This window comes from Phalacrocorax carbo, chromosome 8, assembly GCF_963921805.1.
Source record: "Phalacrocorax carbo chromosome 8, bPhaCar2.1, whole genome shotgun sequence".
In the NCBI taxonomy this organism is placed as follows: domain Eukaryota; kingdom Metazoa; phylum Chordata; class Aves; order Suliformes; family Phalacrocoracidae; genus Phalacrocorax; species Phalacrocorax carbo.
The window spans coordinates 16,741,212-16,765,941 of NC_087520.1; the positions used below are offsets into that span (position 1 = coordinate 16,741,212).

At 37.5% G+C, this 24,730-nt stretch overlaps 1 protein-coding gene across 1 annotated transcript in view; it reads right to left on the bottom strand.

Annotated features, from left to right (window-relative positions):
- Nucleotides 1-24,730, bottom strand: part of DOCK2 (dedicator of cytokinesis 2) — a 210,806-nt gene that overhangs the window by 156,671 nt on the left and 29,405 nt on the right. The window contains exons 15-23 of the mRNA XM_064458922.1: nt 22,706-22,804; nt 21,145-21,217; nt 20,966-21,069; nt 18,377-18,560; nt 18,182-18,279; nt 16,750-16,839; nt 16,378-16,478; nt 13,548-13,682; nt 9,497-9,605 (exon numbers count right to left, since the gene is read on the bottom strand). Of these exons, the coding sequence (XP_064314992.1) occupies nt 9,497-9,605; nt 13,548-13,682; nt 16,378-16,478; nt 16,750-16,839; nt 18,182-18,279; nt 18,377-18,560; nt 20,966-21,069; nt 21,145-21,217; nt 22,706-22,804 (993 nt within the window). The remainder of the gene's footprint in view (nt 1-9,496; nt 9,606-13,547; nt 13,683-16,377; nt 16,479-16,749; nt 16,840-18,181; nt 18,280-18,376; nt 18,561-20,965; nt 21,070-21,144; nt 21,218-22,705; nt 22,805-24,730) is intronic.

The following is a 24,730-nucleotide window of genomic DNA, read 5'->3' on the forward strand; positions in this document are numbered from 1 at the left end:
TCTTCTTGGTCCAGACCATGAGAATTACAGAAGTAATAACAGCTTCACTTCATTGTGCAATTTTAGAGTGTAAATTTCTACTAACATTTTGCTGAAAAATAAGTTAAAGTAATGCGAAGTCTTCTATTACTGATATAGCTCTATTTTTCATAACAGGCCTGTTCCACCCATGACACATCCTAGCTTAGTGAAAAAATTAGAACAAATCCCCAGACCATACATTACACAGATGCTTACCATCTCTTCCTCAAGGTAATATAGTATATGCTACAGGACTGATTAAACACGTTATCCAATAAACGCATGCTGAAATTGCACAATTTCTTTTCCCTCAGAATAGTGGAGTTTACTGCCCACCTTGGGAACAGGAGTAACTCTTGCTTTATGTCACTTGTTTATAGGGGCTGTAACACAACAGTAAAGATCACTCCATTTTACACTGGCAAAGCACAAAATACAAACGAATTTTAAAAAGCCCAAAGAGAAGTATGCTTCCACTAACCCCTGAAGTCTGTACATATTTTAAAGTACAATAAGGGATAAGCTGATTTAACTACAAGGAAATGTGATTTTTTAATTATGAACTACCACTACACGTCATAGGAAGGGTAAACAGACTGTAAACCTGGAATCAATAGAACACAATTCTTGACTACTTACATATCAAATTCAATATAAGGTAGTTTAAGTTACAATAAGGAAAAAACACTTATTTAAACCTACAGTAAGGTACTTATTCCAAAAATTACCAGAAAGTGTTCTACACTGCGCGCATTCAGGTAGCTTCCTGAATACTTATCCTTGCCTAGACACAGGCCTAGCATTGTTTTAAGTGAAAGCACTTCAGGTTTCACAGTTATATGCTTTCAAAATAATACGATAAAATCAGGTTGCATCTCTCATACCAGGTTTCAGAAATCACTGCTGTAAAGTGATTTGATAGTTTCTATGAAGAAACAGCAAAAGTCAATGATTTTAGCATGACAGGGCAAAAAGCTACATCTTGCTAATAAACACCCATGGCTGTATATCACAGAAGATGCTCCAGTCATTTGAATCAGGCTCAGTACTACTCCTATGTTAACTAAGCTAAATGCTTCTCTCCTGTAGAAGAAACTCAAAAGGAAGTTTGCAAGTAAAGTCCCAAAAGCCTTCTTGAATCATGATACCCAAGTCTTTGTCCTACAAAATCTTACACAACAAAAAGTTTACAGAACTACCTGGAGTCCACAAAAACTGGATGAAAGTCCTGATATTCCATGGGAATGCTACATTAACTGAGGGCTCCATCTGATACAAAGCCACACTGGTCTGGATTTTTACAAAATTGAATAAACAGGGTAAGAAATCATATCACCATATGCCTGCTAGCCTTTTAAAACAGACCAATTGTAATTTCTTGTACCACTTACATCCCTTTTCTAACTGAAGAAAAAAAACAGGTAAGCAACACAAATTATATTGGACCAGAAATAATATCTAGTTTTGTGCTCCTGTGCAGTGAACTCTAACTCAATGTGTCAATATCTATCAGAACCATATTGCATGCAGTCAACAAGTAACCGAATCTCAGCCACAAAAGATGATAAAACACCTAACATACTATTTGAATTTGTATTTCCTGAGATTTTATAACTTGGTCTCAAACAACAGGAAAGTCATTTGAACTATCATACAAAGATTAGTCTAAACACAAACTTTATGAATGAGCATTGCAGATTAAAAAAATGTTTTTACAAATATATCAACAACAAAAAGAGAATCTCCATCCTCTATTGGACCCGGAGGGCATAATTTCAACTGAAGATGAGGGCAAGGCTGAGGTACTTAAATGCCTTCTTTGCCTCAGCCCTTAACAGTCAGACCAGTTATCCCCAGGGTATTCAGCCCCCTGAGCTGGAAGGCAGCGACAGATCACAGAATAAATCCCCCATAATTCAGGAGGAAGCAGTTTACAACCTGCAGTGCCACCTGGGCACTCACAAGTCTATGGGGCCAGATGGGATTCACCCAAGAGTACTGAGGGAGCTGGCAGAGGAGCTCGCCAAGCCACTCTCCATCATTAACCAACAGTCCTGGTCAACAGGGGAGGTCCCAGACAACTGGAGGCTTGCTGATGTGACTCTGATCTACAAAAAGGGCTGGAAGGAGGATCCAGGGAACTAGAGAAACTAGAGAACCTAGAGAAACTTGTGGCTCATGGCTGGAACAGGTGTATTCTTCACTGGGTAAAAAACTGGCTGAATGGCTGAGCCCAGAGAGTTGTGGTGAACAGAGCTAAATCCAGCTGGTGGCCCGTCACAAGCGGGGTTCCCCAGAGCTCAGCATCAGGGCCAGTCTTGCTTAATATCTTTACCAATGATCTGGACGAAGGGATTGAGTGCACCCTCAGTAAGTTTGCAGATGACACCAAGTTGGGCGGGAGTGGCAATCACCTTGAGGGTAGGAAGGCTCTGCAGGGGGATCTGGACAGGCTGGATCGATGGGCTGAGGCCAATTGTATGGGGTTCAACAAGGCCAAGTGCCAGGTCCTGCACTTGGGTCACAACAACCCCATGCAACAGTACAGGCTTAGGGAACAGAACAGTGGCTAGAAAGCTGCCCGGCAGAGGAGGACAGCTGTCTGAAATCCGGCTGAACATGAGCCAGCAGTGTGTCCAGGTGGCCAAGGCATCCAGCAGCACCCTGGCTTGTATCACGAATAGTGTGGCCAGCAGGAGCAGGGCAGTGATCATGCCCCTGTACTCGGCACTGATGAGGCCGCACCTTGAATACTGTGTTCAGTTTTGGGCCCCTCAGTACAGGAAGGACATTGAGGCACTGGCGCATGTCCAGAGAAGGGCAACGAACCTGGTGAAGGGTCTGGAGAACAAGTCTTAAGAGGAGAGGTTGAGGGAACTGGGGTTGTTTACTCTGGAAAAGAGAAGGCTGAGGGGAGACCTTATCACTCTGTACAACTACCTGAAAGGAGGTTGTAGAGAGGTGGGTGTTGGTCTCTTCTCCCACGTTACTAGTGATAGAACAAGAGGAAATGGCCTGAAGCTGCATCAGGGGAGGTCTAGACTGGATGTTAGGAAAAATTTCTTCACTGAAAGAGTGTTCAGGCATTGGAACAGGCTGCCCAGAGAGGTGGTAGAGTTGTGTAGACATGGCACTTCAGGGCATGGTTTAGGAGACGTGTTAGTGTTGGGTTGATGGTTGGACTTGATGATCCTAGAGGTCTTTTCCAACCTTAATGGTTCTGTGATTTGAAATACATACTTGTCACCCCAGAGCATCAATATTTCAGATTGGTCAAGATAACAAATTTATGCACACAAATGATAAGACAATAGTTATGACGGGTGCATTAAGACATACAACATAAAATTAGAGCCTATTCAAGTATTTCTAGTGAGGTGGAGTGTAAGGAACAAGGCAACACCAACAGGAAAATGAGAACCACATCAAAACCACAATCAGCAGTGGGAGAATATTAGTATGAATGTACGGCTGAAATGACAAAGACCAGGTAAGAAGTATTTTACTTTCCAGTTACCAATTTGAAATTTTAATGTGCCGATGGTTTGAAAAGCTTTTGGTTTTCTCACTAAACGAGCAGCTGTCTACTGTTTCCTCAATAGCTATCAACATCACAGGCCTCTATACTGAAACTTTCAACGATGAAACAGCTACTCAGGAAGAGGCTTAGAATGAAGCCTATCTCGACTCAATACATCTCTATATCTCGTTAACGAAGAGTCTGCAGTATAAACTTAGACTCTCCTTTATGAGGGGTAGGAAGGTTAGAATAAAGACAATCAGAGCACAGCTTTCTTTGGCTCCCATTTAGACCTTTTAAACACCACAAAGCTATCATTTTTATTTCTATAAGCTTCCCCTGTATTAGCCAGCTTGCTTTGCTTTTTTTTTTTTTTTTTTAAATGGTAACTATCCAGGTCTTGATTGAAAAAGAAAGTATTTAGTCTGCTGCAAGGGTGTATACAGTATTTCAAACTGTCTCAATGCTGGTTTAAGATAGCTTCAGATAAATTCATTCCTTTGCAGATCTCATCCCCACATTCATACACAATCCTGAGAAGGTCAAAGGAGTGTTTAAAAGCTGTTGCCACTTCAATAAAAAGATTGTATCTTCTACTGATCTTAGCCATTATTAGCTCCTTGAAATAGGTTGGGGAAAAAACGCTATTTTTTTGAAAAGCACAAGATGAAAAACTGGAGCTATTTAAAACATTCATACAGATACCTGTGGTGGGCTAGAAACTTGTCCTAGCCCCAGTTTTACTTCAGCACTGTGTTATTCCTTGCTCTTCACACAACAAATACTATGTGAAGATACTGTACAATAGCAGCATCTGAATTTCATTTTACACCAATTCACAGTTACTGTGAAAGATGTTTGATAAAGGATAGGGCCACTAGTGGCCACGAAATATTTCAAACAGTACTCCACTGGCACTTGGTCTATTGTGCTGTCTGCCTTCCCACACATTCCCTGTTCTGCACTTGCATGAGGAGGGAAATGGGAAGGCTAGAGTTACCATTTCTCTGCAGATCTGTAGTACCAACTGAAGTACAATAACAAGTACATCCCCTGCATTCTTTTAAACTGCTAAGTTTCATTTCCAATAATTGCTTCAAATGATGCACTATGGACACAATTGAGCACTGCCCATAAGGAAGTCATAAAAGTCTCCTAGTAAGCAGTACGAGACGTTCTGCATTCTTCAGACCTTAGAGATTAATTTTTTAAGTGGGATACAGATAAACCCATGCATCGCAGAAAATAATTTCATACATATACAATATACAGCTGACTTTATTTTAACCTTTACTCCTGACCAAGCTTATTTTCTTAGTTGCCCTATTTTGCAACATTACACTAAACATATTCATGAAATTCAAGTACCCATTAGATGAAAAGAATATTCTAAGAAATCATCATTGCTCTGTTTCTTAGTCTAATTTTATCTGCCCAAGGCAACTTTGACAAGTTACTATGCCATCCCCTACTGTACACCGCAATCAAAGCATCACTGTCAGTACCTTTCCAGCCTTATTCTCTCACAAGTAACCTATGCACCTCTGTACAGTTTTAAGTTCTTAGAATCTACTACAGCACTATGGACAGGTCAAAAATGTGTGGGTAAGAATGAGAGGAGAAAGGTAGCATCTTCATACTACATTATTTTCACAGCCACAGACAATTTATTTCTATTTTTCCATGACCTTAGGAATGTGTCATATCAGGTTTCTGAAACCACGCATAGAATTGGGAGTACTACTTTCTAAAAATCAGTGCCTAAGAGCAAGCAGGATATAGCTGACATTTGCAACAGACGAGACCATCTGTAGGTCAAATGTGATGTGTCAACTGGGAGACAGAACAGTTTTTGGAAAAGAAGCCAGGGTTTGATTTGTAATTTAAGGTGGAGAGCACAAGCTTGTCCATGAAAGGGCACATGCACAGAGTACAAATCAGACATCAACAGTATGACATTATAAAAACACATAATCTGAAATTTAAAAATAATTAATCAGATTTTATTCCCCCAAAATACAGGTTGATTTACAGAGACACAAAACATATCTGCAGAAAATTATGTTTTTTCCCTGACAGTTAAGAGAAAGAAGGTACTAACACCTCCCTAATCCCCATCACGCCCAGACTCTCCATTGACCAAACCAAACTATTTGCAGGTTCTGGAAATGTATTCCCATGCTTCCAGAGTTAAAGTCTATCCTCAGCAGTACAGACTTTAGGAAAAATTATCTCTAAAAACTACAAAAATTTATCAGCAATGGCTACAGTGTAGCAACTTATAAATGAAACAGAGGTGTAACATCATCCCTGCCAAAATAAATCAGAAAAGGTTTAAATCTAGTATCTAGCAAGATCAGTGCCAACACCAGTAAGCCAGTGCAAGTTCAGAAATGACTGGTTTAAATAATCACAAGAAAAATCTGTGAAAAGTCTCTTAAAAGGAAGAATCCTTGCCCTGCATGCCCACACTCATACTAGTGAATTTCTAACATTCCCAATCTTGCCTACAAGGAGCAATCTCTTTACAGAGTAGCATCCCAGGACCTGAAAACAGGTCACTCTCCAGTTCATGCCTTCACTTTCAAACATCAGGAAATGCTTTACATGAAAGTCAGGATATCGAAATTATAACCCTAATTGTAGCAAAATTACTTTATGCAATGCTGAGGTTGAGAAGCATTCTGTCTGTATCTTTAAACAAAAGAGATAATGTCACCAATACCAGAAGATGGGGGGAAAAAGGCTCATGTGGATTTACATGTAAATTTTCAGTTTACCAACAATAAATTAACAATTCATTCTTCAGCTGTTTAGAACTTATATAAACAGTACCACAAACGAGAATACCCTTCTCAAAGCTCGGGCAGTAAAAGAAGTCATATCATCTATCCACTTCAGCCAACTTTAGAACAAGAGATTGAAAAGCTAGATTTTTAACTTTTTGTAAAGTTATAAAGCATGTAACAGATTAGGAGGTAAGATACCATTCAGAAGATAAAGCTAAATAGAAACAATAAAGTGCTTCTGGCACTGATTAGGCCATTACATATGACATGTAATTTTATAAACAATCTTTTCATGACTGAATTAATATTCCACACAAGTCTGAGTGATTGCTCTCAGTAAAAATGACTGGGAAATTGTTATTGTTGCTGACTAAAATACTGAGTTCAAGTTTAAAAAATAAAATCATTAGCAAAGACCAATAGACATTTTGGGTTTCAAAATAGTTCTTTCACTCGTCTAAAGCTAAATCTCATATGTGTTTGGACAACCAAGGGTGAAATAAGAGAATTCACATTCCGAGGCTCTGCAAACTAGTTCATTCAAACTAGTTTCAATACTAGAAAAACCCAACTACTTTAATTTTAACTTTCTTCAAGGCTCCTAAAACTTTCTTCTCTGGTATCTTCAAAGTATAATCCATTTGAACTCATTCAATTGATCCTACCAATCTATGTTCCACTTTAATTCATATCAATGATAATTTCAAATGTGACTGGTTTAAGGCTGTTTTCATATTCTGATTATTTGTCTGTTTTTCCAGCAGACTCTGTGAACTTTCCTCTCTGGATATGCAGGGTGTAAGTCCTGTGTTTGTAGTACCTCTGAATAACCACCTGTCCTTTATCCTGCAAAGTTAACTTTATACTACTACAACAGCGATCACTGTCATCCCAAAACTTAATATGGGAGCTGGGGGAAGAGAAATAAGTGTTGGTTTTAGGCAGAGGCAGACTTACATATTCATTTCTACCCCTTTCTGCTCCATCTCACCCAGTACAGAAATGATCTCCATTTTTTTGGCCTGTTATGGATAACTCATATCCACCCTACCAGAGCAGGAGTCTCAAGTATCATAATAGAGGGCTCCTCCAAATAGACACAAAAACCCATATTGCCCATTGTGAAAGCTACTGTGACTGACCTGCCCATGGAATTTATGATGGAGTGAGGTTTTCATTAATTCCCCCTGCTCCTTCACCTCCCCCCCAATAAACTTATTTCCAGCAGCAGGAACTAAACACAGTGGGACACTTATTCCGTTCCTCTCCTACTAGAATTTTGTAACATTAATGCAGTAGTTTTTATTTACTGTATGTAAAGCAACTACTTAGTAGGTTGAATTTAGAAACATATCTGTATGAGTTATCAGTAGTGGGGACAACAGCAAAGTTATGATATAAAACAGTATCTCAGATCTGCCATGAAATCTTTCAGCTAAAACAAGAACTTAGAGTAGCTGGTGCAAATTTAAATACTTAAAAGCCCACTACCGCTTCATGGTTATGAATAAATATGATTCATTTTTCACAAATGACAGCACTCATTAGAAAATCAAAATATTCATGTTTAAGATGGTATTGAGCAAAGCGTAAGTGTTAAATAGCCAGCCTACCTTTAAAACATGTTTATATGCTCATTAAAATTAGCAGAAAAATCTCTTGCTTAGTTCTTCTAAGAGATGTAAAGATAAGAGTATATTTTTGCTAAACAGCTGTAATATTAAGAACTAGCATTGAATATGCAAATGTAGGAATCACAGTAAGCGCAATCAACACCCATCAGTACATCCAATGCCATACTGCCATTAGCGTTACAATACCACTTGGTTTCTAAACACACCCGTCAGCCATTTCAGAGTCAGCACTGTCACTTGCAAACCCATTAATGTGTCCCAGCGACAGTTAAGCAAGCATAACAGTCTTCTACAACTATTTCTTGTCACTCTCAAGAAGAAACTACCCTGCTCATTAGAGGAAACATAGACAGACAATCCCACACACCCATTTTGAGATTAAGGCAGGGAGGCATGCAGTGACAAGACAGGCTACTCCTGAAGGGCATAAAGCCTCCAAGATCTATTTGTTAACATATTAATACAAGTATCACAACAACAAACATTATTATATAAACTATCTCTTTCAGTATTACTTTACTATAAAGACATTTTTCCTCCTTCCAAAGTTTCTCCTGCTTCTGGTGTGGTGTCTTTCAACTGTATAAACTACTCCCAGGAAGGCCTCTACAGAATTGTCACATAACAACAGAGATTATCTGAATGATTTTAAAATGCATTTCTAATATTACTATAATCATGGTAGTATACAATTAAGTAGTATTTACTTTTTTAGCTCTTTTGCAGTTGTACATTAATGCTCCGTGCAAAGTGTCAGATAATACAAATCTCAAGATCATCCACCTGAGGATTTATTCAGGACAGAGATTTTTTCAGTGGCTTCTACTTCTAGTTTAAGTCAGAGCACAAGGAATCAAACACAAAACCAGAGGAAAAGTCAAGCCCAATAACTACAATGAGTTCATAATAAAGAATGTATATGGCATCAGTAAAGTCTTCTGCTTCCTACTTTATAGGAAGCCGTGATAATTTCCTATTTTAAAACAGAACTACACACCAGTTTATTTGATATTAATGATCTTAACAGCTCCTCCTTTTCTAGTTTTCTTAAAACATCAGATTCCAAAGTGTTAGAAGAACTAAGACTGACATGACTGGGAAACCTTGATCCTATTCTCAGTTGTTTAAATTACTTACCTCCAAAAGGCTGATAATATAAAGTTTACCATTCAAACTAAGATAGTGGAATCCTTGTTTAGCAGTAGCTGAAGAAACTACAAAATTAAATATTCAGCTCCTGCTGGAGGCTTCACTTCATCATATTCCTTGAAAGATTCCTGCATCTGTGCTTTGGTTCTTTCACTCACTACATTCATAAAATTATATATTTATATCTTCTTACCTTTTCAGCCTAGGCTTCAAGCTTTATCAGACAACTTAGTCTACCAATAAAGGGGAATTAAAAAAGAGACTCATAGGATAGCTTTCCTAAGAGTATCTTTTCCTCAATTTAGAGGGAGCAAATACAGAAAGCCCACAAACCAAAACCATATAAAAAACCCAAACCAACTTGTTTCCAAGCACACACCAACCTGCAACAAAATGGCAGTTTTATGTTGGCTTTTCATCAGGTTGTTAATGGATTCAAAGAGCCTCCTCATAGATTCTTCAAATTCTGTTTGTTCTTTGCCTTCATATAATCTGTTGAGAGATGCATTAGGTTATCCTTTCAGAATCAGAAAGTTTCAGAGTCCTAAAAGTACCAGATTTAACATTATCTTAAAAATATATCATATAACTTGACCTAATATTATGCACATAGATATTTCACCACCAGGTTATATCTGCTATTCACTGTATTGTGTAGAAATTCTTCAGCCTGAACACAACATCAGCATTTTCAATTTTTTTAAAAGCCTCTAAAGAATGACATCTCCCAAATTTGAGCTTATAAAGAAGTCATTTAGCTTTCAAAGTGATTGCAAAAAAAAGTGTGACTTTTTTTTTCCCACTACGACTGAGCTACTCTAGGATATTTTTCACACATTATGACTGTTTCTTTCTTCTGCTGCTATTGCCACTTTTTCAAATAGCTATTTTTACTGTCCCCATTAACCCGTCTGCTTTGAAGCATCAAGTAGAGACTTTTTTCAAAAAGTTAGAAGTGCATTTAAATTAAGCTCACTCCGTTATTTCTTCATTCCCTGACCTAAAGTTTGAATCTTTCAGATTCTGTCCCCTAAACGGTTCATACTAGCTATTAATACTAAATACTGCTTACATAAACAGTAAAAAACACTGGTGACATGTTAAATTAGTTATCTGAAACAGCTGTCAAAAGTTAAAGACAGACAAGCTAAGAAAAAAGCCAAGGCAACAAGAGAAGCCCGAAACGTGTGTAGGATACTGTGAACTAAACGCTGTATCTCCAATGTACTGCCTTCTCTATCAGAAGAGAAAATTCCCTCTTTTTAAAGTCATATATTCCAGCATCACGTGCTTTTCTTTTCAACTTGAAACTTAAGTCCTTACAAGAACTAAAGGCAAATTAAGAGCTTTTGTCTACAGCAAGGACAAAAAATCCAAACTGCTATTCATACAGCGACTGGCAAGAAGCTTTGAGGAAAGGAGAACACTGGAAGGTACACAATTCAGGCCCATGGTCTTTGCACTGTTTAGGTCAATGCTTGTCCATGAAATTTAAGTCAGTTATTGGAAAGGAACCCCAAGATCCAAAACATCCAAGAGGAAAAGAAGTTATCTATACATGTATACAACATAAATGATACACTCTACTTGAGGTACATCCCTACTGAGGTGTGACTGCTGCATAGAAAATGCATACCAGAAAAACTTAGATGTGAAAGGCATCTTGAAACAAGTTTTAGTACAAGCACACTTACACAGAAAAGCAACCTTATTTATTATCAAGTAGTATTTTAGGAGCTTTGTTTTTTCGTTAAATGATTCCATCTTTTTAACACAGTGGAGATGTGGGGACTATTTAAAATTATTTTTCAATGGGAATGAAGCACATGTAACAATGTGAATTTCTCAGTCTAAGTGTTTGTTAAAGTTACTTGGCTAATACACTGACACCGCTTTTATTGGCGGTATTTGCATTGCTGCAAAGTAAATGAAGTTTATTAAACTTGTTTTTTCCTGCAAGTGGAAATTTGACACTTTCTTGACTAAACCTGTGGGTCAAGGAGGGAGGCAGGAGCATCACACACATGTATCAAACACACTTCTTAAATTTACACCAGGACTAATTAATAAGCCACGTAGAATGAAAAATTCTATTTCTTGACTTATCTAGCTTCCATTTAAACACAATTTTATGTGTTATATTTCAATTTAAATCACTTGTTCTGAAAGCAAATTGAAAAAGATTACTAATTATTTGCTTGGAAACAACTTCATCACAACAGCATACATGAATTTCACCACCAAAAAACAACCTTAGGCAAATAAAAGGAGGAAAGCAAACATTTCATGTTTTCAGAGTCTGTATTATGTAAACCTTTGGCTAATATGTATGACCTTTCTACAAAACATAGTCACTGAACAAACAGCTGCAAGACATAACCTTAGTTCAGCCGACTGGAGTAAAAATATTTTTGCTTTCATTACATCTCTATAGCTTCAATAGGACTGAATGAATGCAAATTAAAGTAGAACTTTGTTATCTTCAATGTATCTGCCTGACAAGGAGATTTAAAAAGTCTCCCATTTTATGTCTAACATTAGAAGTCATTATTCATCTCTTTCCTACACAATTTTCACTTTGTAATGTCTCTTACCTTTCAAAAAGGCACCTTAGTTTCTTATGCAGCCCATCAAGTTAATGAGAGAATAATCTAAAGATCTGTCTCAGCTCTATTAATTCACAATATTTGTCTCCAAGAAAGCTAATCTCAACCCTTGAAAGTACTTGAATCATAAACACTAACTTTTCTCATGGGAAGAAAACACACTAATCATTTTTTTCCATTTTTTCTTCTTTTTCATGACCAGTCTTGACAGTAGGAAATCGACTGCATAAAGTTAGATCACACCAGCTCTAGATGGATATACAGACAATACTGTTCACTGTTTGGTTATTTTTGCCAGAAGCTACCATTTGCAAGAGCTATTACTGCCTATAATAATAATTGTCCAACTGAATTTAGAGTTTCAGACCTCCAGTCAAGGTGCTTATAGAGACAACTAAAGGAGTAGATATGTATAGATGATCACTTGAATATGCAACATACTGCAATAACCTACTTTACCACAGACTGTCCAACGTACACTTTTTGCTGCCAGCTAATACTAGGGATTAAAATGGAGACCCAAAGTTCTCCCTGCAACAAAACCCTGCCTTCTGACCTTCATCCATACAAGAAATTTTCCACAATCCTGTACACAATGCTTCCTTCCACAGAACTCTAAATGTCCCCTTTTGCCATGACACCTATTAAAAAATTTTAAAACAAAGCTTTTGAACTACTAGCTATATTCTGTTCTTATGAACACCGTCTTCCTTATACAGATTTATCACTTTGTTTATCTGTATCTGTCTAAAAATAGTAAGTTCCTAGAGACAAGAATATTTCTAAGGGACTATCTAAGAGCAGTGAATAACTTCTGAATCTACTCCTACTTCAACCAAAATTTCATTATTCAAACATACTTAATTTTACAAAACTATAAACCCACATGGATTTTTTTAAAAAATGGGCAGTGGAATAATAGACAAAAATCATATTAGAGCTCCCATGGAGTAAAGGACAGACAAACCAGAAGGCCTTTCAGTTCTGTTGACTGCCACAAACATAACATCCAACCACTCAGTCTACCTATAGCCCCCTGAGTTTGCCAGTGCATGTCTTCTACCACTGCATATCTTCAGCCACACAGCAGAGGAACAACAGAACAAGCATTATGGCGAAATCAGCTAAGGATAAATGGAAAAAGATGAAGCAGAAGAGAAAAGAGGCAACAGAGGACTTGGATGGGATCTCTGGGAGAGGGTGAGTGTCTTTAAGGGCTCGGGGACAAAGTGGGGGACACCGTTACTGTAGTGTAGTTTTTGTCCTTCCAGCTTTCATCTCCTTCATTGTCCCCATCTCCTTTTCCCCTATACCTGAATACCACTTGTAAATACTACACCTCATCTGTTTGGCTGTATCTAGTCAGCTAAGTGTTCCCTATAAATTAATTAACTGGATCTCAGAAACTCTAAATTCAGTTGGACAATGATTACTGAAAATGACATTGTTCTGAGTGCAGTCTGAGCTGTTGAACACCATGATATCAAGGACAAGTATCTAGCTTCAAGCCATCTGTCACAATGTTTGGCCATCCATTGGTCTTAGGCCAAGCCACCTGATGCAAAGAATAATCACCGTTTGAAATCTGCTGCTATTACTAAATACATCCCCAGAACTTACGCTGTGAATGATAAAGATTTTTCAAGATTCCCTCTCCAGAAAATATCTCAGCAATGTCTGTGTTTTAGGCCAGTTGCCAGCTTTTATGTTTTATTTGTAAAAACAAAAAATACAGTTCTGTTCTGGTATCAATTTTTTCTATTTCTCAGGTCTACTTCTATTTCTGGCATTGAACTGCTAGTTAAATGGCAATAGCCTGGGTACTTACTGTGAAAATAGTGTCCTTGATCTAACAATGAACTTGAAAACATATTCCAGTGCTTTCAGAGTTCTTAGGATAGGTTCACATTGCTCCCCTCGGCTGGAGGTATCCAAGTAAGTCTTCAGAACAGTCATTAATTTCCTGAAGTTAAAAAATACTTTTAAAATAATCTTTCTGTTGTGGTTTTGTTGCTTGTTTGGTTTGTTGGTTTCTTTTTTTGTAATTAACTTCTCTAACTTGTTTGGCTACTCCAAATAAATGTTTATGCTTAGTCAAGCACACACAACAAAATGTACTGCATGTACTTTTGTGTTCATGTTGCACAAATTCTACCAGTATAAACAGATGAGGAGAAAATTCTTAACCGTGCAAGCAAGAAAGCAATCTGAAATCTCAAAACAGCAGCATAACTTTACATAATCCTGGAAGCACTTTTACATAAGTTTATAATATGCATGCACAAGGTAACACAAAATGTTGCTTCAGCCTACCTACATTAAGCAGCACTTAAATACCACTGCATGCTCTAAATTAACTGCATGTAAATAGCACAATGTTCTGGTACACAGCAATGTCTTGTATCCAAAGGTAATTTTTTCCTAAACACACAAGCTGCTAACAAAGTGCAAAAGCTCATCTAAAAACAAGTCCCTTAATTTACAGTTACAGTTTCATCTTAAACAATTAAACTCATATTAATGATGTAAACTTGATCTTAATGTAGCCATAAGAACTAAAATAAGGGTGGTTGGTTTTTTTCTTACATGACTACGAAAACGGAAACCTACTATCCCCTACACTAAACAACCAAAGAACCAAACCAAAACAACAACAAAAACAAACTAGCATTTGGATGTTGATGCAACTTAACAGTTCACCAGCTGGACTGATAAAACATTATTAAGTGATCACTATGATATTTGAAACATATCTGCATGCAAATAATAGCTTCAAGAACTGCTCACTACTACACAGAGTATATATATATAAATATGCAGATGTCAAGAGATCTATATGCGTGTGTGTGTGTCTCTCTAACTAATAGACATATCGCCTAACTCACATCTCCAGATGAAAATACAAGGCTTTCAAGCCTCTCAGCCATCTGGGCACTACATCCATTGTGTGATTCCCTTTACTCCTTTTTATAGTTTCTTGAATTCACAGCTTTGTACTGAGTTGGAACAAAATTTATCCAAATTGTGTGCAGGTCCCTCAACTGTCAATGTTAAGTCCTCTCTAAACCCTATAAAAGCAAGGTACCAATGGATAACTAAATAGGAACTGAAAAAATACCTAACAGTTTGGCCAAAACACTGTGTCATAACACATCTGGGACACAGTATCTCCTTCCTACCTATGAGTTAGGCCACATACAGCTATTAATTTATTTCATAAAATGATTCTTGAAACAGAGTGCATCTTCCATGATATGCATGGAACCGACGACGCCAAGAAAAATCATGACTTGGGGAACAATCAAACGTTTTTTTGCCTCTGCTGCTTTTATTAAATCATCAGGAACTCCCAGTCAGGTAAGTCTTAGAAATACTTTAAGCAATACGGCTGTCCTGAGAGGTTCTGTACACAACCTTCTCGTCTTTCACAATTATATAAAACATTAAATTACATGTGCTTACTACACATGGAGCAAAGGAGGATTAATGAAAAGCATGTACCTTGTACTTGAGCTTTCTGAGCCCACTAATGCTAACCTCAACTTTCCTAGAATGTGAGAAGGGACTGATTGTGCACTACTGCCTTTCAGTTCTAGCAAACTAGTGTTCTAATGCATGATCTGTGTGACATTTCCTGATGCAAATTCAGCACAGGATACTATAAGATATCCTCAACTACAAGATACTCCAAACCTTCAGGTAAGGTCTTCTGTGTATTTTTCATATCCCAGATTGAAGTTCTGCTTCAATCTGCCACCCCATTAAACTGCCGGAACAAGACTTCAGGTAGATTAAAAAAATACATCTATCCTGTCATAGCACTTCCCCAAGATCAGCACTAACTGAAGATGTTATCTTTCTTCATAATTCAAAGTGATTTTATCCTACCATCGTCTGCAAAAACCTTTTTTAAATAAAGAAGGCATCCAATATTAAATTTATTGTATAACACATCTCCAGAGTTTTTACTCTTCTATGAATCCATGTCTTCCCATCCAGGCATTATCTGGTAACTCCAAAAATATTAAAAAAAAAAAACCCAAAACACAACACCAAACGAAAAACCAAAACCAAAAAGTCTGTCCACCTGCCCACTGGCATGACCATGTGCCACATATTAATACTCCAGTTCACAGCAGACCATGTAAAAAATACCAAAATTCCAGTTCACTGCACTGAAACCCTCCTGCTGCAACATCAGACTGTGAACTGCGTATGAAGACTTGACAGTTCCCAAACAATTTTTTTCCCCTTAAGTTCATTTGCTGTAAAAGAATCTGGAAATTTATATACATGGGTTAAGGACATCCTCATGGCCTGATAGCATTTCAGGCTAAGGCCAGGGATGTAAAGGGAGAGACTTTACAGCTAAGTATGTTTTGACAAATTTGACAGGATACAACTAAAGTGCTCAGCGACAGCAAAATCCAGACAAGACAAATGAATGCCATAAGAGTCATTTAACCCCAAATCAATTACTATTTGCCAATTAACTCTACTTATAATCATAATGCATTTCTTACAAGGAGGTTCGTTTCCAGATAAGCAAGCAGCAGCATCAAAACAACAGTCATCATTACTTACATCAGAAATATCACAAACAGGATTTGCTTTCCTTAATGTGACAGTGGAGGTTTAGAAAATAAAACAAAACTTACTTGTATGCCAATGTTGCACTAAAATGCTGTTGGATATATGCTTCCAAAACAGCGTTGAAATGTTGAAACTTGCGGTCTGCAATGAGTCCTATGATATATATCTAAACAGAGATGGACATAAATAGCATTTTTCCTAAAGTCACATTTTTAATTTAAATATTAGTCTTCTGAAATATTTCTGATAATCTACTCATAAGAAATTTTTAAAGAAATTTTTAAAGAAGTTTTTAAAGGAATATTACAAATAGTAATATCCCTTCTGTTCTGTAGAGGTTTTAAAACTAATTGCCTGAAATAAACAACTTGATAGCTCATTCAGAATTACAGGGTTCTGTTCTTTGACAAATAAAATCCTTTAGTGCCGATTCTTACCAGTGCATCAAAAACAAGGATGTCATACTCATTACTGTGGGAATGTTCCATCATGATGTTAAACAGGGCATCCAGCGTATCTTGGAGAAACTATACAACAACATGAAATGACAAATTGGCAACCAATTCACCTTGAACATCTCACAAGTCAGTTTTCAGACAGTAGACTTGGTTTTCCTCAAGTTAGAATTCCAAAGGCCTTCACTGAAACATCACTTAAATTCAGAAAACACTCCCGAGAATTTAGGCTCTCATTTCTTTAATTTTAAGAACCTACATCCTCAGACACATCAGCAATCTATAATACATGTTTAGCTCAAAGCTTACAGGAAAACTGAAAGTATTATATCAACAACATAACTACCTGAAACGGCATTCCTAGTTCCTTAGCGAGACAGATTATTAGTTGCTATTTTCACATGTACATGATGATTAAATACACACTTCATACTCCGTGGTCTGATTCAAAGCCCAGTTTAAATCAAAAGAAACACCCCAGTGACTGGGGAACCAAATCTTTGTTTGGTTAAAAAAAAAACACAACTGTTTTTTTTTTTTTAATTTCTCCTTCCTCCTTCTCTCAAGGGAGGCATCTAATGCTCTTTTAAGAGTAACACAAATGTAATAGACTCCTAATGTGAATATTGGAGTCTGACACTTTCCAAAATATTAACTAGTTTTTATCCATATTGAATTAACAAAGCCCTTTACTGGGTACATAATACACCTTTTTTAATATCAGCATGTAAATTAATATTAAGAACTGTAAAAAAGCAGAAGGAATGATTTGTAATGTTTCAGACAGAAGCAAAGAGTTGAACAGAGATTGTGGGAAATATTTTACCATTACTGCCTTCATATCCTATCAAGTTTTTAAAATAAAATTTTCTGTGCATGCTCAGAATTAAAGTTTACTTGTGACATACACCTAAGCACCTGACCAAAGCAGTAATGACTCCAAATAATACTCTTGGTATAGAATTCTCCATTCATGCACAAAATTTCCAGCAAAATAAAACAATAGAAAGCAGAAAAGGATCGTAATAAATTAATTACCAATGAAAGCAAGGAAATTTGACCAGTAATCTTGCAAATCAACACGGCCTAATAGTAGCCAATACCAGAGATTGTCTGGGAGTAACAAGCAGCAAAAAAATTTCTAACACTACAAAGAACCCTGTCCAGGTGCTTTTTTCCTTGCTCCTTCTAATGAAGTGCTTTGCTCACATCTTTTGCAAACTATCCCTAACAAAGACATCACACTGAATGACACTCAGAAAGAATAATTGACAGGCTTCTTTTACGTTCCTATGTTTACTGTAACTGACCCTCCAGTTTCTTTTTCGTTTTGAAACGATGTAGCATTTTTTCTGCCAAGGCATGAAAGGACATGAAGAATAACTATTATTAGAATAACAATATAAAGATATACCTTCACAACTTCCTCTCCATCCACAATCTTCAGTTTTTCCAGGTTCTCCTGAAGCAGCTCTGGCTTCATACGCCACTTCAGGAGACCTAGCAATCCCACTAATAGAAAATAAATGGACAGACATTAAAATTTAAAATGTGATTTATCATTTGTGCAACATCTTCTAAAACTTCTACCTGTTTAGAAGATACATACCATTCTGAGTTAACTTTGTAGAACAAACAAGAGTTGAAATATAAAATGCATCTCGTGAGCTTACTGAAAGCCCCCCTACAATACTTGAGTTCCTGACCAGGGTTGCTCCTTTATTTTCTATGTGTTGACGCGTAGAAGGTAATGTCAAATAAGCACTAGCATCCTCCATTTTTTTACTGTCCCCCTGAAAAACAGCATACCATTTATGACATATTTCACACCACTGAATTTAAAAAAACAGAGCAATTTTTAACTTTGTACAGCAGTAAATAAAAAGCTATGTTTCTATGGACTTAAATGCATGCACTAAAGGACAAAGAATACCCAAGTCCCAGCGTGGCACATACAGGTAAACCAACAGTCCATGTTAATCAGCAAAAAAGGCTGCAATGAACCTGTAGGGGGAAATACTATGCTGAAATTATAAAGGTATGTGTTTTAAGGTGCAGTAGGGAATCAGGAGGGTGACATGAATCATGAGGTGACATCACTGGCAAAAAAAAGCAAGTGCAGATTTCTCATTAAAATGTCAATAGCTGTGGAACACAACAGACTATTGAGCATCACCTTGAAGTATGCATACAAGATATAGACAACACGGTTCTGATGTCTGCACGCAATTCAAGAACAGAAAATGGGACTGCATAAGGAAAGAACAGCAGCACTATTTTGGTATGCCCATTATAATTTAATACCTGGACCTTTAACATGAAAGATCAGGATGTGGTAAGATTATATTTTAAATTAGACAATCTGCTGCAGTGACCAAGTGACACAGATATCACAGAATTCATGCTTTTCAGTAGAATGAACAGTATAAAACCAGAGAGCCAACAGGTATTTTTCTCTCCTCTATTTCAAGCTGTGTGCCACAACCCTCAGATTTTTTTTGTCTCTCAACTTTTGACTCGTACCCCAGAGAGGAAAGCAAGTTTGAGAGAATAAAAATCATACTCCTAACAGTTTAGAGAATATAACTTTTCTGTAACAAAACTACTCAAGAAAATTTCCCCAATGAGTTTATAAGCTCTGTCACTTAAAGCTACAACACCATGACAGATCTGACTCAACTGCAGACCCTTATCTACAGTTGTACATAAACAAGGAGTTACAACAACTATAATCTAGAATGACTTTCTAAAGTTTTGCCTTTTTATCTGATTCAATGACTGTAAGTGTGCAGTCTCTACATCTTATCAAACAAGAACTAAGGTTAAAAATTTACTCTAAAGACACCTAGACAAAAGGCAAAATCCTCACGTGGCAAAAGAGTCAGCATTACTAACTTCTATGATTGTATCAAGCTTGCCAAATAATTATTTCTCAGAATTTCTGGAACCAGAAGAGAATCTTGACTTCCTCTTTGAGAGAAGTTAGACAGACAATAGGGGAAAAGACTTGAAATTATGATCCAAAAATTTCTCAAAAAGATTCAGTGGCTGAAGGCAGTGAAAATAAAGTACACTGTAAACTTTGTGATTTTGAAATTACTTATTTTGAGAGGCCAGATGTATGACTGTTTAAAACACAGCTTACAATTACTGTGTTTAATACTAGAATAGGCAAACATATGTCAGAAAATCTGCCTATTTCTCCCAAACATAAACTAGGTCAATTCAGTTTAGCATTTCTTGTCTATGCTGTCACTTAAGGGAAAATTACCAGGTGATACAGGAATGAATAAGGTGGAATTTCATAACCACATTAACCACACACTCATACAACATGACCACTTTTTTCCTTCTGGTTTAAGTGTTTACCAATGTTGGTATCAATAAAGAGAAGATAAATAACTATACACTGCCATTAATCATCTTTGGACTACCTAAACAACTTGATTTAGTGGTATGCATCTCACTGCCATTAATGTTAGACCAAACTACTTCACTGAAGAAAGCACTAAGAAATACCTAAAGTAAATTTTTTTCTGTATTGGTAGTGTTTTCTGATTCTTAGTTCCTGCTAGGCAGTATTCTCCAAGGGGAAAAGAAAAAAACAGCAACAAAAAGACTAATCTTGAAACATCTGTTCCCTGATTCAGTTCAAAGTCAAAAATGCTACCTGTATCCAATCAGGGCTAGCCAAAATTATTCCTCACATCCAAAAATCAAATTCCTGAAACATTCACTTTTGTACCTGAGTGACTACACAGAGCAGTTTCCAACAAACAATTCCCCATGATTACATTCCCTGATTATTAATGTGACAAAGATTCTAAATGAATCAAAACAACTTTCCTCCGCTTCAGCAAGAAAAATGGTACCCACCCAAGTACTGAGCTTTAGCGTGACTTACTCTATGCTAGAGGTGACCAAAAGCACAAACTTCAGTAAAAAGAGTATAAATAGTAACCATGCCTCATTATGGTTAGATAACCTCTCTCTCCAATGAATATCTAGAGAAACATTCACTGGCCATGGAATAAGTTACATCTTTTTTTGTTCAGATGAAAACCATAATATTTATCTTTGATAGAATAATAAAATTAATCTAGTAGTAAGAAAGTAAACAATGCAGTCAAAGACAACAGTGTGAAAAGAGTCTCGTGGGGGAAAGAAGGGAAAGAAAGGAAAGAAATTGATCCAGTACCTTTAGGACTAACAAATCATGGATGCCATCTTGAAGAGTTGTTCCATCCTCCTTCATTAGTCTTATGTAGGCCATTGCAAAATTCTTTTCTCCTTTATCTTTAGCTGCAAAGCAAAGTATTTTCAGTTGACTATCCATCAATGAATTAAAATTCGCTGAAGTAAAAATTCCCTACTTACACTCTTGAGATGACCTGTGTCTGAACATGAAACGCAGATGTATCCTCTGCATGTCTTCAATAGGGACTGCTACCTTTTGTAAAATCAAAAAATAATGAATAGAGTTATGGCGGGGGAATTCCCAGGTTTCACCTATAATGAGCTCCTATTTTAGAATTAAAAAGCACCACTTCTACTGGCGCCATAATGTCTTTCAAAGACCATTTAAAACTATTAAGCCTGATCACAGTAGCAGAAGTAGCGCCTTATAAGCAATTATCTGTTAGACTTTGCTCAAAGTCTAGCACCACCAAAGCACGGAACCCGGTGAGTTAAAGCACAGAGGTGCTTATGCACTAGGAAATAAGTATACTGCAGGCGTATTACTTACCCTGTTAACTATACAGAATTATGCACCACCTCTGCACTATGAAGCTTCCACATTTCATACATATATATAAATCAATGATCAATTTAATAAACAGGTGAAAAAGGTAAGAAAATTCTAGGAAAATATATTAAATGTATTTGTGTTACTAAATTCAATTTCAAAGCCTTCAGTAAAATCCCAGGAACTCATGACTGCTTTATTCTTCAAGTAGCATACCTACTTAAAACAAACATGCACCAAAAAAGGCCAACTGCATAAGAAAAAGCACAAACTTCTATATAATCAAGTTTACAGTTCTAAAACTTTAAAGACTTGTGCTTCTTTATGTTCATTCACAACTTTACCAAACTTAGTGCATAACACTCCTTCACATTAACTACAATTTCCAAAAGGATCTGCTGTTAATGATTCTGTATAAGAGTCTAAATTACGGAGTAATTATAAAAGGAAACCAGTACATTAAGCAAAAAAAGACAGTAGTGCCATATATGACAAGCTGGCAATTATTACACTAAGATGTATTGCTGAGATTGGGCAGGACAGGGAGGGAATGGAAGTGTGATTTGAAACAGAAACTATTTGGGTTTTTTTTGAAAACATGGACCCTTTCTGTTCAATAGTCATCTTAAAAAGAAAACAAACAAACAAAAACCACCCACAAAACCATGCTTGCTAGCAAGCTCGAGATATGCTTTAAGTACAACTTCTGGAAGCTTCTGGCCATTTTCCAAAGACATTAAATCTAGAGTAGATAATTCTTCATATGTTTCTAAATAATTTTTTTTTCTCTTAAATCGGAATATCATGGGGTGGGGGGGTGGGGTATTTTGGTTTGGGAGCTATATTCTTTTTTAAATCATGCAATTGAAGCTCCTCATCTCCATTGTTTCATCACAATAGAAGTAATGCTGTATATCATTTTTGATGAGCCATGCTAGGACATAGGGTTATCTAAAATGACCTCATTTGTTTTGCTAAGCAAAATCTTTAAAACCTTTTCTAGGCCAAATTTTAAGCCTCAGTAATCATGTATCTCTAATAGCTGATGTATGACTAAAGCTCCATCCTTCTAGCTGTATGCAGGACCAAGTTATTTTTTAGAAAAAGCTGATGCTGTGCAACTTTTCTGGGTGATGTACCAAAAAATGAAGGGGGGGAGGTGTGGGTGTGTGAAAAGTGTCTCCACTATACCTTTAACGTTTCCATCCAACGTGGCTGTTTGACCTGATAGTAAAGAACTGATCTATACTCACTCACAGGTTTGTCCCCCGCTCCCAAGCAAACAGCATTCTTCACAAAAAAAAAGAAAAAAAAAAAAAGGGAAGAAACAGTGCTTAGTGGCTCATTAATTCCTGTAAATTTTTATTACTTGAGCAGACCCGAAGCCAGAGGCAGGCCGCCGAGCGGCAGCCCCCGGGGTAATCTCGCCGCGGGAAGCAGCTTCTCGTCAGCGCCCGCCCTCCCCTGCCCGGCGCCGGCACGAAGCCATGGCGACCGCAGCGCCCCCGCCCGGCCGCCCCCAGCGCCTCCCGGGCCTCGCTTCCCGCCCTGCTGCACCCAGCGCGGCGGCGGGGCGCAGCGCTGCCTGCGCGGCCCCGGCTCGGCCCTGTGAGCGGAGGCAAACCTTTCCCCGCCTGACGGGGCGCTCCGCTTGGGCCGGGCCGCGCCCCAGGCCCTGCGCGGCCCCAGCCTGGAGCCTCTCGAGACTGGGGACGCCATGAAAGCCGGAGGTTCAGGGCCAGCACGTGTGGCGCAGCATCAAGACCTGTCTTGAACAAGCAGTTTCGAATTTGGATATGGCATCATTCAAAATTAAATAATAATGAAACCACCAGCAGAGAGGAAGCATCAATATGAGGATACTGCTCTTTCCAAGCGAAAATAAACATTTTCCACTGGACCGACCCATGGATGGCATTTTACAGGGGCTATACAGCAGGCTTTAAGAGGAGCTGGGTTATTAACATACATAGATTTGAATTCTCAAACGGACTATCTTAAGTAACCAAGCCATCATCTCAATTAGTAGAAGAAACACAAAATGTAAAAATGATCTAGCTTCATTGAGAAATAAATTGAATAATTTACTTTAAAATACTCTATTCCAGCAGAAACTCAGAAGCATTTGGCTGCATACCAGAGGTGACTCCCAAACTAAACGTTGTAGAGTGGCCAACAGTATGTACTCCTGCATTTTTTCAATATTTAGAATTTCCCATTCTCTAACAACTATCAGAACTAGTACAGATCCAACTTAAAGTTTTGATCAAGTTCGAAATTTATTGTAACCTACGAATTCATTTTGTTTAGTGAACCTTTGGAGAGACTTGGCCTACATCTGTCTTCCCTAGCAGATTGCGGTTGAGGATTTTACGTGCAGAGTAACCACTAATGCTGATAATTGAAGACAGCAAGATCGCTGACACCAGGCATCAGACTCCTCAGAATTGCTGCTTAAACCTGTCTAAGTCATATTAACCACAGAAAGCAGGCATGATTCAAATATACATTTCAGATCGTAGACTAACACATCTACTTTCTCCTAGTATTTGGAGAAAGGATGCATCTGCAGAACTGAACATACGTAATAATGGAATGCAAGATTTAATGCATTGCAATCAGTTAATTTCTTTAAGGAATACTTTGGCATTCCTTGTGTATTTTAAGCATATTATATGGGAATAGGCAGAGGTTGCTGAAGTTCATTTCACAACAGAGTTAACTCTGTATACGCAAGTCGTGTGGTTAGGTGTTTTCATAGGTATAGGCAGCATTTTGTAATCAGGGTTACAGTTTGTGGTGTGGACCCTAGGCATTAAGTGTGGTTAGGATTTTCTTCAGTCAAGCTTTAAAGTTAAATTTTAGGTCAGGCTTTTAATTGTAGTTCATAAACACACTTCAGCAAGTCATGAACCACAATGAGTTACTCCATCTTTATTTTATCTCAAGAAGTGTCATTGTGATTTCACCCTCATGACCACAGTACTGATTTAGTGGAACAGTATAAAGCTCACAAAAGGAAAGGCCAAAAATCCCCTGAACACTGAACTGGTATTAAAAAGCCCGGAGGAAAAGACAAAAATTCCTCAAAACAGAAATAGACAAAAAGACACTGTAAATATTTATGTTGCATATATACAGTGTCCACACTTCTCTGTGGTCACTAATTAAGTTATTTGCTATGTACTTCATTCAGGGGACAATGTCACAGTCTTC